The 15385-nt window shown below is 35.6% G+C and overlaps 1 protein-coding gene across 4 annotated transcripts in view; it reads left to right on the forward strand.

The window, feature by feature from the left end:
* The window catches only part of LOC106880743 (uncharacterized), a 118003-nt gene extending 103154 nt beyond the window's left edge, over nt 1-14849 (forward strand). The window contains exon 6 of one of the 4 annotated variants that reach the window (XM_052968851.1): nt 5228-5951. In XM_052968851.1, coding sequence (XP_052824811.1) covers nt 5228-5251 — 24 coding nt within the window. In that variant the 3' untranslated portion in view covers nt 5252-5951. Of the gene's footprint in view, nt 1-5227; nt 5952-14781 lie in introns of those variants that run through there. The other 3 variants (XM_052968852.1, XM_052968853.1, XM_052968854.1) reach the window with 3 other exon arrangements.
* The last annotated feature ends 536 nt before the right edge of the window (nt 14850-15385 follow it).

Consider the following 15385-nt stretch of genomic DNA (forward strand, 5'->3'; position numbering starts at 1 on the left):
TCAGCTCAAGGTTATAGTAGAAGACACTTGCCCAAGGTGCCATGCAGCGGGACTGAACCTGGGACCATGTGGTTGGGAAGTAAGCTTCTTACCATACAGCCACGCCTGCACCTTAATATATATATGTACATAGTAGCATTGTAGTTACCTGCTATAAGGGTAAAAGTGATGCATTAGAAACAACTACAGAGGTATTAAACTACTAGACCAAGTCATGAAAATTACTGAGAGGGTTATAGCTCAATTGATTAGAAACTAGAATTAAACTAGATGAGATGCAGTTTGGTTTTGTACCTGGGAAGGGTATCACAGATGCCAACTTCCTAGTGAGACAGCTACAGGAAAAGTACTTGGCCAAAAGCAAGCCATTGTACTTAGTCTTTGTCGACCTGGAGAAAGCTTTCAACAGAGTTCCCTGCTCTGTTATATGGTGGTCTCTAAGGAAGTTAGGAGTAGAGGAGTGGTTTGTTAGAGCTGTCCAAGCCATGTACAGTGGTGCTGTCAGTAAGGTGAGAGTCAGCCATGAATACAGTGATGAATTTTGCATTCAGGTTGGGGTTCACCAGTGCTCAGTTCTTAATATAATTATTCATTATAGTCCTCCAGGCCATGATAGAGGAATTCAAAACTAGATGCCCGTGGGAACTACTATATGCTGATGACCTTGCTCTTATTGCAGAATCTTTAGCAGAATTGGAGAAGAAATTTCAAGTATGGAAACAAAGCCTGGAATCAAAGAGCCTCAAAAAGTTAACCTAGCTAAGACAAAAGTGGTCGTTAGTAAGAAAGAAGAAAAAACTCTCTTTCTGGTCCATATGTAGGAAAGGAGTTGGAAGAAATTCCATTTGCTGCACTCAGTGTAAACTATGGGCACATAAGAGATGCAGTGGTATCACAAGTAGATAAACAGATAGTTGTCTTTGTATGTGGCAGATGTGAAGGAACAGTAAGCACTAACAGCACACAGGAATTAGATTCTCTCAAATGCCCAGGAAGCTCTCTCGAGGTTGTAGGTAGTTTCTGTTACGTAGGTGACCAAATTAGCAATGGTGGAGGATACTCTGAAAGTATTGCCTCTAGAATAGGAATTGGTGTGGAGGAAGTTTGGAGAGCTATTACCTCTTTTAGCAACAAAAGGCCTCTCTCTCTCAGAATGAAAGGTAGACTATATGATGCTTGTGTACAAACGGCTATACTCCATGGTAGTGAGACATGGGCACTGAATGCTGAAGACATGTGTAGATTGGAGAGAAACGAAAGTAGCATTCTGCCACCATCTCTATCCTGTGGTCTCTCCCCCTCCCCCCTTTCTCTCTCTTTCTCTCCCCTGTGCTTCACTCATGTATTTTCTTTGTGGTAGCACACCTGCTTCTGTCTTCATTTCTGATCTTTCTCTATAGTAAGACACCTTTATCTGTCTCACTATAACCTTTTTATCATCACCTCCCCTCTTAAAAGCTTTTGTCTTGCAAGTACTTGGTGACCCTGTCAGTGCAGGTGCCACCTAAAAGCATCCAGTCCACACTGTAAAGGTACTGGTGTTAGGAAGGGCATCCAGCTGTAAAAACCTTGCCAAAACTGCCCTTGCCTGTGCTTGTGCCATGTAAAAAGCACTACTCACCTCGCCCGTGCTTGTGCCACATAAAAAACACTAGGTCCACTTTGCTGTGTGGTTCGTGTTAGGAAGGGCATCCAGCTGTAAAAATCCTGCCAAAAGTGTCACAAAAGTCTGGTGCAGGCTTTGGCCTGGCCGGCACTTGTGCTGCTGTCCCACCCATGCTAGCATGGAACACAGATGTTAAATGATTATGATGATGAGAAATATATGGAGATTTATTTGAATTACAATTAAAGCATTTAACTGATTTAATATTTGTATGATTTTCAAGAATGTAAGTTTTGGAGAATGGGGAGCTTTGTTACAAACTATATATATACACACACACACACACACACACACACACACACACACACATCTTTCCATTTCCTCCTTTTTATAATGTTTTGTTTTCAACTAATGACCTTCAACATTTAATATGAAATTGAAGATAAGCCAGCAATAGGTTCTGCCTGTATGAATAGCAATGTGGATTATACACACAAATTTAATTCAATGCAATTGATAAGGTATTTAATCCTTAAAGACCACTAGCTGCATGAGTCACTTAGGAAATCAAATAAGTCTTGGTTAAATACAGTCCTAACAATTAAAATGAATGAACAAGTTTCCAAAGATGTCATTTCTATTCACAGCATATCTGCAATTTATATGTAAAAAGCACTATATGTAACTGTAAGAGTTGGTACTATGTTAGTGGGAGCCTTGTAGGTCTATGAAAGAATTAAGGCATTTGATAAATGTTGGTTGATCAAATACTTACAAGCCAAACTTCATTTGCTTTTGACTAAAAACACATTGTATACCTTGTCATCTGAGGTTCATTATGTCACGACCAAGTGGAAGCTATTTATATGTAAGAAAAATTTCGATTGATGGCTGTGATAGAGACAAGTAGCATGAACTTGATTGGTGAATAAAAAATGACACAGTGGTACCAGGCCAAGAGGACAAGACTGAGGAGTGGGAGGTAATCATAGTACATGAATTGAAAATGTGAGGAAGAGAAGGGATGTAGAGATGTAGTTTGGTTTGTTGTGGTAGAGTGTGTGAGAAGTTTTCTTGTGGGTGAGACACACAGTGCTTCTAGAACTCAGTTTCACTGATGTGGGCGGGTCTTCTCAAGAACTTCATATCACCAGACATCTAGGTCCATGGTCATTTCCTCTGTGAGGTCCAATTTCCTGAGATCACTCCTTACTACTTCATCCCATGCCTTCCTGGGTCTCCCTCTTCCACGGGTACCATCCACTTTCAGTGATCGGTACTTCTTTATGCAGCTGTCCTCGTTCATATGCATCACATGTCCAAACCAACATAGTCTTCTCTCTTGCATGCTACATTTGATTCCTCTTATATCCAGCTTTTCTCTCAATACATTTGCACTTTGCCGTACATGTGCACTGATGTTGCACATCCAACAAAGCATACTACCTTCGTTTCTCTCCAGTCTACACATGTCTTCAGCATTCAGATCCCATGTCTCACTACCATGGAGTATAGCCGTTTGTACACAAGCATCATATAGTCTACCTTTTTTTTACCATTCTTGGTATTTTCTGCTTTTTCATTTATATTTTGTCCCCGAAAAATAATAATGCCTCCCCCGCTTTTTTTTTTTTTCTTTTTTAATGCGTAATATAATCTCAAAATTGTTCAGCTTTCTTGAACAATAATAAACTGTTTCTCTTTCACGATTACATAATCTCTTAGGAAATTGATAAGAAGGGAAAGAACTCTGTAAAAGTTAAGATAACTGTTAAGATTTTTTTTCCTGATATTTATTCACGAAACCTAATTCACTATCTTTGCTATTACCCCCTCTTCCACTATCTTCTGAACTACTATTATAAACCAGTCTTCAAGGATACATAATTCATTGCTTTGCAAAGTTATTCCCCTTTATATTGATTACCACGAATTTAATGCAAGTCCTCCAGTAGTCTGTGATCAGGAACTATAAGCACAAGTAGGCACTCCACTTGCTAAAAGTAGCAACCAGATCTCTCTCAAAATACACCTTCCCATGAAAAAAAGTATATACATTGGATAATGTAATCTGAGATAAGCTATGTCTCAGAAATATAGGATAGTTATTATCTAGAATGCTTTTAATCATAGGTCCCCTCCCACCACACCAAGACTAACAGGAGTTAAACAACGAATGTACACTTCAACTATTTTGATATGCAAAAATTCTAGTTTTGAAATGATTCTAGTCAGATTTGTAATTACCACTACACATATGATCAACGAAAGTCTTTATTAAGCTATTGACAAATATTTAATAACCTTTATATTGTGTGTTGCTTGTAACTACTACAATACAGTTCTCGAACTTGGGTACACATATATTCTTATGGACATGTAAGTGGTATTGCAGAGTATACAAACTTTGTAAAAAGGGCTGCAACAATGAAATAATCACAACCAACTAAACACCTCTTGTGTAATTTAGAAAATGTGTTGAAAGCTTTTTAATGTTCCCATCCACTTATTATAAACAAGGGTTTTCAGCAATGTTATAATGAAAAAAAGATTTCATGCAAGACTGTCAACTGGGAATTATTTGTAGGTGCGCCTCTCTGAAACTGTACTTAGAATTGAGTTGCTTGTTAGAAAGAGCCAAGCTGATTAAAGATGTAACATTAAATTTAACAAAAGCAATTTCTTATTGTTGTGGCGAGAGTCATGACCATCTCTGTGAGAATAGACTTGAGTGAATGACTATAAATAGTTGCAGTCTGAGTGAGAGGAAGTCATAAGGTGTCATTTTGATAGTTTGTTGGAATATTGTTTGTTGGTTCATGTATAGTTCGTGGAGAGTTTGTTGGATTGTTACATTGTTGTTACCCTGCTTTGTTATATATTTTTTTGTTACTACGCTGTTACAGTGTAAACAAGTATTGTCATAACAAATGGCAATACTACAATAAATTGGTAATGAGTAACTACGTTACAATACTTATAAAGGCACAAAACCAAAAATTTTGGAAGAGAGAGCAGTCAATAAATGACTCCAGTATTTGGCTGGTACTTCATTTTATCAACCCCAAGAAAATGAAAGACAAAGTTAGCCATATCAGGAATTAAACACTTTAAATTAATAACAAATAATAAATGTATGTTGTTGCAGGTGATGAACTGGCAGAATCGTTAGTATGCTAAGCAAAATGCTTCATGGTATTTCGTCTGTCTCCACGTTCTGAATTCAAATTCTGTCAAGGTCAACTTCACCTTTCATTCTTTTCGGTTCAATAAAATAAGTACCAGTTGAGCACTGGGGTCAATGTAATTTACTTACTCCTCCCCTAAATTGCTGGCCTTGTGCCCAAATTTGAAATCAATAAATATATATTTTGTATGTTATTCCACCATTTTATATGTATTCTTCACATGGGGTATACACCAAGATTGTTAGACAAGATGAAAGGTACACTGGAAGAAAAAGTTAGAGAATCTCTGCTGTAATATTTTCATTATCAAATTGAATTAATTGCAAAGCCATTTTATCATAACAAATTTGTTAAATGTGTTATGATAAAAAGATTGTAATTGAATAGTAGTGTTCTTCAGATTTTTTTCTTTTCTTATCCTTTTCTGTTTTAGGATAACAGTTTTTTTAGGGATTGATTTATTATTGGTAGAATATTTTCTATGAAACATTTGAGCAACCATCAAGCAACCAAGGATAACTCTTGAATAATATCAACATTGTTACAAACTGAAATATGGAGTGTATTCTAACCCTGACCTCTTGCAAGTCACTGGATACTCACAAAAGGGTGGAATTATATTGATCAGGAAATGAAGCACTTGAATGAAAGGAAAAAAAAACTGCCACTTCAAGAAATAAAACAGCAGGATTTGTGAGTGCAAGAAAAACTGGCTAAATATTATTTTTACTCATGTTATGCCATCAAGCATATTTGGTTTGAGGAATTGCACATATCACGCCTTAGATTAATGGTTTCTTTGCAATAGCATATGCATTCTATTCTTGCTTTGAATTTACACTTGCAGCATTTAAATTGATAAACAAAGTTGAAATATTTGTTTGTTTCTTTTAAGCAATTCATTTTCCTCTTATTAATGATTATTAACATTTACCTATATATATATCACATACTATGATTATTAACTTCAAGCTATATATACCATTCTGTTTGTTGTATGAGAAAATCAAAAATTAAGCACTTACTTTTTTCTATCATGTTTGCTTTTTTTAATTTTGGAGAAGTTTGGATAAATTTCTAAATAAAAAGATTTTTCAACATTTCTTTTTTTTCAAATCACAGAGTGAATTTTGTAAGTTTTATCAAGTTAAAGGTTAATAAAATATATCAATACATTATCAACTACTTCTGTGAGTTTTCAGTTAAATATCAGACATAACTATAAAGACTTGACAGCAGAACTGTTTCTAAAACTGGAAAGTTACAGCAAGTAACCAAAATCTCTGTAGGCTGTTTTGGTGAATCATCATCATCATACATCCACTTTCCATATTGGCTTGAGTATGACAGATTGTCACAGACCAAGTCGTTTCTTATTCAATTCATATCCTCTTACCTCCCTGGGCAGGTTAGGGAACATGTCTTGTTCATATGTTCCATTTTTAACACATATAATTTCTTAAATTAGATGACCTTCCCAACACCAACCACATTACAGAATGTACTGGTTGTATTTTGTCTTGGTACCAGTACTGCAAGTACTGCAGAATTTGTTGAACCCTTAGCAAAACTAACATGTTCTCTTAGCCCTATGCTGTCTCTACACAATTTGCAAACCACTTTAAAGAATACATGGGTGTCTTCTACCTCACTAGGCTAAAGAGCCTTTACTATAAAAAGGAGAATACAAGAGAGAATGTTGAAAGAAGTTAAAGTATTATGAAAGGAAGAGAGTTATTGGTAGGTGGGACGAGAGTAGTCGAGGAGAGAGCAACAGAATGTAACAGAGAAACTATTATTCGAAGATAAAAAAGTAATTTCAAGACAGTGAGAATCAGTGGTGGCATCTTTGGTGATAAGAGAGTTAAAGATGGTTAAAAGAAATGTGATAATACAAAGATAATTTATTTCATAATCATTGTTATGGAAAAGACAGAGAAGCAGAGTGATAAGAATAAGAGAACCATTAAACTGAGAGAGAGAGAGAGAGAGAGAGAGATCTAGTACATGCATTCACACACACACATGCATGCATATACACGTGCACACACACACACACACATGCACATACATAGTAATAAAAATGAAACAAATGGATAATTTGAGTATGACTACATGCACTTCAGTAGCAAATTAATTATTAACACATTGTTATTAATTATTGTTATTAATTATTAACACATTGTTATACTATTTTTGACATGCAGTAGCATGCAAGATTATATAAGATTATAAAATAGTGTTTATGTAACATTGCCACATTGTCAGGTAAGACTTTCCATTAGAGGCTTTTTTGGTGATATGCTCCAATAGTATAATGGTAGCTTAGGAAATTTGCAAGTGAACGATAGTTTAATATACTATCTGATTCATTTAGAGGTGATAGGGTTAGTGAGCCATTAACTAATCAAAATCATTAGCCTCGCACGCTAAAGAGATTCATTATTTTCAAACAAAAGGACAAAGTAACAAATAGGAGTGTACATTATAATAGCAACTAATCAATTCATTAACTGCACAAACTAAGCAGACTCATTATATTCATTTCCCATTGGGGAGTGGTTATAACTTAGTTTATTAAACTCAAATTGGATGGAAGAGAGAATAATTGATTACAATAGATAAAAAAGCTAACACCAAGCAATTCTTATCAACAATAATAGTGGTCACTAGTGTTATTAGCTGACAAAGAACCTGAAGCAGGTGGTGCCAAAAAAATATCCAGACTGTTGTATAAGTACTTATTTTTGGGTAAGATATTAACTTCAGTTTTATATTTTAGTGTCAACAGATGTATGTGATAGGGTGACAGGTAACCAGACAGTCATGCTAATACATATACACATACACGTGCGTGTTTTTGAGTGCATCGACACACACTCATTGAATAAAAGTTGAAAAAAAGAAATTACAATGTGAAGTTCATATAAGTGGAAAGACTAATAAGAAATATTAATTTCAAATTTTAGCACTAAGCCAGCAATTTCAGAAGTTGGTAAATCAATTACATTGACTCCAGTACTCAACTTGTACTTACTTTATCGGCCCTGAAAGGATGTGAAGCAAAGTTAACTTCAGCCGAATTTGAAATGCCACTAAACATTTCGCCTAGCATGCTAACAATTCTGCCAGCTCACTGCATTGAGACTAACAAGAAATATTGAAAATTTGCCAAGATGGGAGGAGAAAATATTAACAAAATAAAATTTAAAAAATCAAGGTAGGAAAAGAGCAAGAAATTCATCAGCAATTGGATAAACTTGGAAGAACTAAAACATTCTTCCTAGAAGGATAAGGGGTAATACTAAACACATTTATAGAAGTTCAGATTGGGACCATCAAAGGCTATTGACTAAAGCTATTAAAGTTAGTATTTGATAAGTAAAATATAAGTGTATTGGTTCAGTTAAGGAAAACATACATGTGAGTTTGATTTAGAAGGTAACCAGTTCTTTATCGGCCCTGAATGTTAAAAGAATAAGTTAGAAATATATATAGGCTAGTTAAAACTAGACTTCAATGTAAATTTAATTTATAAAGTCAAAGGGCTAAATTAATGAGAAGAAAGTTAAAATCAATAAACATTATAGTGATTATAAACACACAAATATACAGATATACTTTCCTAACCACATATTGGTTAGTAAGATGGTATGTGAGCAAAATTTGAGTGAGGTAGGAGTACTACATGGACCCTGTTGCTCAACTGGTGCTTATTTTATCAACCCCATAAAGATAAAAAGCATAGTCGACCTCAGTGGAATGTGAACTCAGAACATAAAGGTTGGTGAAATGCCACTAAGCATTTTGGTAATGACTCTGCCACCTTAATGCTGAACCACCGAAGTTGACTTTGCTCTTCATTCTTCTGGGGTCAATAAAATAAGTACCAGTTATGCACTGGGGTCAATGTAATCAATTAGCCCCTGCCCTCGAAATTGCTGGCCTTGTGCCAAAATTTGAAACCAATAATATGGTCCAGCATAAACAAGCAAAAGAATTGCAACTAGGAACATAATGGAGAAGTATAGCAAAGAATAGAGCTATTTAATCTAGATTAGGTTGTTTTATATTATTTATTCATTTAATCATTCTTATCAATTTACTTGCTATTCATTACTTGACATCATCCTAGTATAGATTGTTAGGAAGAATGATAGAGAGTGCTAGTGATTAAATCATGGTAAATACTTTCAATATGGGATAATTAATATAAGCGAATACATAATTTCTACACCAAACTCCCACACTAGATAAGTTTATTGAATAGGTTTATAGTATAGGAAAGGAATATGGGCATTTCATATTTAATTCTTCAAATTTATTGATAAGGTTGTTCTAACACTGCAGAATTTCAACAAGTTCTACACATGCATGTGTATGTGTGTGTGTGTTTGTGTTTGTGTGTATTTTAAAGGGTAAAGACCCCTTTGGTCATGAATGACCCTGAGATTGCAACTAGACAGTTCCTCTCCAAAGCACAAGTCCAAGCAAGGCTGTTTATGGAAGACCAACAGTTGCCCATGCACACCAGCCTCCCCTCTCCATGCCACTGATGTTATCTAAGGCAAAAGCCAAGACAGCTTGGCACCAGTGAATACAAGGCATGAAATAGTATTTTATAAAATACAGAAAAAATATATGGTATTTTATGTTTTATGAAGCATACAGAGGTTTCATCATATTAACTGCCTGGAATACATAATTGCTTTTTAAAACATTACTTAATTTTATGTACCTCCTCAGTGTTTAGCAAAAAATACCAAGAATGATGTTAAGTGCTCAGTGTATATTTCTGTTATGCAAATTATAAACATCAGTGGAATGGCTGAATCCAGGGTACAGTATAGTAAGAGAAAAACAAACAGAGGTTTGAGATTATGCTTTTTCATATGTAAATGGGAAGACACGCATACATGCTCTTACACATTCGCAACCATTCCCAGTGTATACAGTAGAGAGAAAGGAATGGAAAACCAGAGTCTTGTAGTCAAGACAGTTCCATGATCAACCACTCCAATAACAGCACTTCAAGATGCCAGCCCAATGACCATGACAATGGCATTAATAACAACAATAATAATACAAATAGCGGTTTAAGGTCAGCGATGCTTGTAGTCACCTAATTGTCAAGGTTATGGTATCAATTTCAAACAATCTCCTTTCTAGCAGACGAACAAAAGGTACATTGATATAAATTTCTTATTTCTTTACTGCCCACAAAGGGCTACACACATAGGGGACAAACATGGACAGACAAACGGATTAAGTCGATTATATTGACCCCAGTGTGTAACTGGTACTTATTTAATCGACCCCGAAAGGATGAAAGGCAAAGTCGACCTCGGCGGAATTTGAACTCAGAACATAACAGCAGACGGAATACTGCCAAGCATTTCACCCGGCGTGCTAACGTTTCTGCCAGCTCGCCGCCTTATTGATATAAATTTCTGTAGTCAGTGATGAGTCACACACAATATACCTCCTAAACTGCAACCCCATGACTCACATGCATTAACATTTTGTATGCTGTCTCTCCATGCACATACATATCCACAAGTACCCACACACATACAGATGCACGTATACATACATATATATTCATCAAGGCCTCACAGCACATGTCAAAACTTGTGGCATCAAGGATTTCAATGGAGCAGCAAATATATGAAAATATATGAGCATAACATAAGTCCTTTCACTTTGAGACTAAATCCAAGAGAGGCAAAATATGTCAGTAGTGTGGTATATATGGACATTGAAGGAAAATACTGCATATTATGATATCATGTGGAAAAGTTTAAACTTTACTTTTACAGCAGTAGAAGGTGCTAGCTTTGCTAGGATGAGGAAAGGATCAAACTAAGGAACTCTACTCAGGAACCTATCTAAACAGTAAAAGTGAAGTCTTCTACTCATATACTCATGAGTGCAAATTTACTCTAGCATACTGGCCTACCACACCATGTATATAAGTACTGAAATAACCTCAGCAGTTTTTTTCTCCTCACCAAAATCTGAGGAATCAAAATAAGACTTACAACATCCAGCTGTGATATATACACATATATATACATGCACACGACCTCACAAACTCACCTAATTTTAAAATGAACCCTCTCCCACACTGCCTCATCTCCACTTGCTCCCTTTCCAGCATCTCTAATCTTCACTCTACAAGCAAATATCTCCCCTTTTGCTCCCAATCCAAGGGGTATAACTCCATTGAACTAAAATAGTTCTCTTAGTTTTATCTTTCATCTTTTCAGGATTGATAATATATGTACCTGTTCAGCAGTAGGGTCAGTGTAATCAAATAGTCTCTACCCCAAAAATTTCAGGCCTTGTGTCTATAGTAAAAATGATTATTAATTATAATGATGATAATTCTTTCTAATTTTGGCACAAGGCCAGCAATTTTGGCAGTGTTCAACTGGTACTTATTTTATTGACTCCTAAAAGATGAGAGCAAAGTCTGTCTTGGCAGTTTTTGAATTCAGAATGTAAAGAGCCATACGAACTGCCACTAAGCATATGTCTGGCACAGTAATGATTCTTCCAGCTCACTGCCCTGACGCAATGTTATACCCTGATGCAATAGTATGTTCTGATATAATACCAAGCAGTGGCTCTATGACCTGATGCAATACCAGGCAGTGGCTCTATGACCTGATGCAATACAAGGCAGTGGTTCTCATGACTTCTGATCTTAACTGATTGGAAGTGTTATCATGTACATTGTTTTGTCTTCGTATAAAAGATGGGCTACAACAAATATTCTGATCAATACCATAGATTTGCTTGTCAGTTGCTTGACCTTAATCAGTTGAGCATGTCTGTTTAACTTGATACCATGTCATGCACATATGGTTGTGATGCATTTGCCTGGTGTACCCTTATCAGACAGGTAGTCATGATGAATATATTGAGCTTTGTATATTTATACCCCAGTGTCACTTCTGATGAAATGCACTGTTTTCTCACTCAATAATAATAATAATAATAATAATATATTAACATTGTATGGCTTAGTGTTTAGAGTAATTGGCTCACAATTGTATTATTTTGAGTTCAATTCCCAGCAATGTGTCCTTGAGCAAGACTCTTTATTTCATGTTACTCCAGTTCACTCAGCTGGCAAAAATGAGTTATACCTGTAATTCAAAAGACCAGCCTTTTCACATTCTGTGTCCTGCTGAATCTTCCTGAGAACTACATTAAGGGTACATGTGTATATGGAGTACTCAGCTACTTGCACATTTATTTTACAAGCAGGCTGTTCTGTTGATTGGATCAGCTAGAACACTCATCATCATAACTGAGGGAGAGCCAGTTTTTGTTTCATTTGAGATTTAAATATTTCATTTGAGATTTAAAGTTAAAATTTTGTTATATTTTTTATGCTGAGCTTTATATAATGGTTGAGACTGGTTAGTAATAATCTTATAATCATCATTATTTCTATATTCATTTCATTGTAGTTCTGTTAATCACAATTTTATTTAAAATTACTTGCACAATATTATTATTGTATTGCAAAATGTTTTGCTTATTGCTTCATCACAAATGTTTTCACACATCATTGTATTTCGTAATGATTTATATATATTTTATTTCTTACTAAAAATTTTGTATTCTGTTAGAAATATTCCAACATTAGCTTCTAAATGGAAAAATGTTTTCTCGAAATCGTAGTTACTTCCCTTCAATTAATCAAATTGTACATCTTTTTGTGTGAAAGCGTGGGTTAAAATCACTGTTGTACACACCCTTTGGTAAAAATTTACAGTCACATATAGTCTCTTTTTCCTTTTAAGTTTTTTCTTCCTCTATATTTCACTCACTTTACATCTCTTCCTAGCTTGCTTCTTTCATATGTTATGTGTGTGTTTTATGTAAATTCAGTATATAATACTAAAAGGTCAGATAGCTGTATGTTAGTATAGCTAATAAGTATTTTGTGTTACTAGTTGTATGTCAGAAGTATACATTTAAGTTACAGTTACATATTTTAACACATATACCAGTACAGAATAATCCAGTAAACTTTATAAATTGAATTAGCTTCTCTTTTTTTAACAGTATGTTCTGTGTTCAAATCCCGCATAGATCAATTTTGCCTTTCATCCTTTTGGAGGAAATTAAAGAGGTATGATACCAGACCATTCGATTAGTTGAACTGTATGCCTTTGGCATTTCTTCTGGCTTTGTGTGTTCTTATTTCAAATCCCAGCATGATTTAATTTGGTGGTATACTTCATTCATGACATGGTTTTGTAGTAACACCTGCATATTGAGTTCCTTTAGAGGAGTCAACTTTGTTACAAGCATTCAAGCCAAGTCACTGCTTTGAGAGTACTTCCCTCTCTACCTGTCACAAGCCTTTGAGATCACGTAATGGTCATAGGCACTGCCTTTCCTGCTGACTAAAAGATTTTTTGAAAAGTTAAACAAAATATTGGTTTTGTAACTAATGCCACTTCACTTTTGGCATTCATTGTATGGTTGTACCTAGCTCCAGCAAACTTATAGATGCCTTGAGGCACCTGCCTATCAACATCAGAACTCATCACTCATATTCTAACAGATACTCAAAGTTGTTTTACTCCTGCTTTCTCCCAAAATTTTCAAAAAAGTGTATGTTTATCTAATGATGTCTCTAATTTGCAAAGATTGCTTCTTTTCCCACTTGTTACTCTCTACATGAATGACAAAAAAGTCAGTTTGCTATCTTCTCTAAAACAACAATTTGAGTCATTTGAAACTTTCCTAACTATTTCTCATTTCAAGTCAACAGCAAATTGAAAGAAAAAAAAGCTGCAGATACAAATATCAGCCAGTTCAAACCTGAACAATACTTTCAATGCCAATTTCAAGAATGTGATATCAAAAGAACAGTCCATCTTTTCCCTTTTTTCACGTTTTCTGCAGAAAGACTATTGCTACATCCTTTGATCAATTGAGAAGGGAACTCCTCTACCCCTCCATCAGGCTATTGAAGACGGCCTTTTACACTAGATAATGCTAGAAAAGTGATTACTTCTTTTCTTGCAGTGTCTGGTCACAGAATCTACTACCACTATCTTGAAAACAGTATTTGCTTGTCAACTGGTGGTGTAAGTCTCAAACTTTTAGAATGTCTCTAGCAACTCCTGAACAGATTCTTCTCCCAAGAGTTTTCTCCCCCTTATAAGTTCTTTGTTTCTATTTTTTGAGTGCTAAACTATTCAGGCTCCTTAAATCCAATGGTCTTTGCCTCATTGTAGTGGGGTGTACTTTGAAAGCATCATGCTCAGTGTGTGCTTGTCATTGATCTCCTGATGCCTCTCTTCGAAAATCACAACCATTCAGCTCTGGACTGATGCTAAACTAGGGTGCAAAGCAGCTGTTCACACCACCGCCATTTGTAAGCACTTCTGAGACCCCCAAGAGGGTTCTTAAACTCAGTTTAAAATGCCTTCACTCTATTCAGATGTAATGTCTTCCTAATGAAGGTTTCAGAACTCTGGATTACCTTACTTGGTGGGGCTTTTAGCAGCCATCTCATCTCTCCTTAAGCAACCAATGTGCTCTTTCTACTCCAGGAATTCAGCAGAATGAGCACTTGGCTCTGTACTATTTGCATTGAGCATCATTGATATTGTTAAGCTGGGATCTGACTTAGATTTGAATATCTGGGATCTTGATGATACTTCTTTAGACCCAGCTCATCTGGGTTTATGTAAGCACTCCTCTGTATCTTTCCCTCATTCATACTTACCCCTCTGCTCAACATAGACTGGTTCCAACAGGGTGGTGGGTGAAATTCTATAACTAGATTGTTCATTCCAGAGGAGAAGTTAACTCAGTGTCTGAGACAATTTATAGTCAAATACATTTTTATTTCTGTTTTATTTCTCAACTGCATCAGTTATTATTTTGTTGGACAATATATTGAAAAGGGAAATGATCCTTAAGCTATCTTCTGATGTATATTCAAAATTGCAGATATGGAAGCTCAAGAAATGCTATCATGGTTAAAAAGATCACTTAAATCATGACCAATCTGAGAGTAATAGTAAGTGTTTGTGATGATGCTACATTTTTTCTGGCATGATGCATGGTGCACTGGCATGATGCATGGTGCACTGGCATGATGCATGGTGCACTGGCATGATGCATGGTGCACTGGCATGATGCATGGTGCACTGGCATGGTGCATGGTGCACTGGCATGATGCATGGTGCACTGGCATGATGCATAGTGCACTGGCATGATGAAAATTGATTTTGTAGATAATTTGTCAATATTGCCCTTTTGACACTTTTCTGCATGGAACTCTATTTGAACTGTTACATGATGTTTTTCTGGAACTAGTGGATGGAACTGGAAATCTCAGAATAGACCAGCAATGTTAACATTGGAATATCTTTCTTGTTGAATATATCAGTAATGTCATCTGTAAACACTGAGTATTCATTATATTTTTCGAATGTTCAGCATATGTATGTATATTAATATGAGAAGTTAGAAGCATTACACCATTCAGCCCATTATGGTGAGATAAACATAATTGTTAAATGAGCCCTAGCCAGCATAAATATCCCCAGGG

The sequence above is a fragment of the Octopus bimaculoides genome, chromosome 6 (genome assembly GCF_001194135.2).
Source record: "Octopus bimaculoides isolate UCB-OBI-ISO-001 chromosome 6, ASM119413v2, whole genome shotgun sequence".
Classification (NCBI taxonomy): Eukaryota; Metazoa; Mollusca; class Cephalopoda; order Octopoda; family Octopodidae; genus Octopus; species Octopus bimaculoides.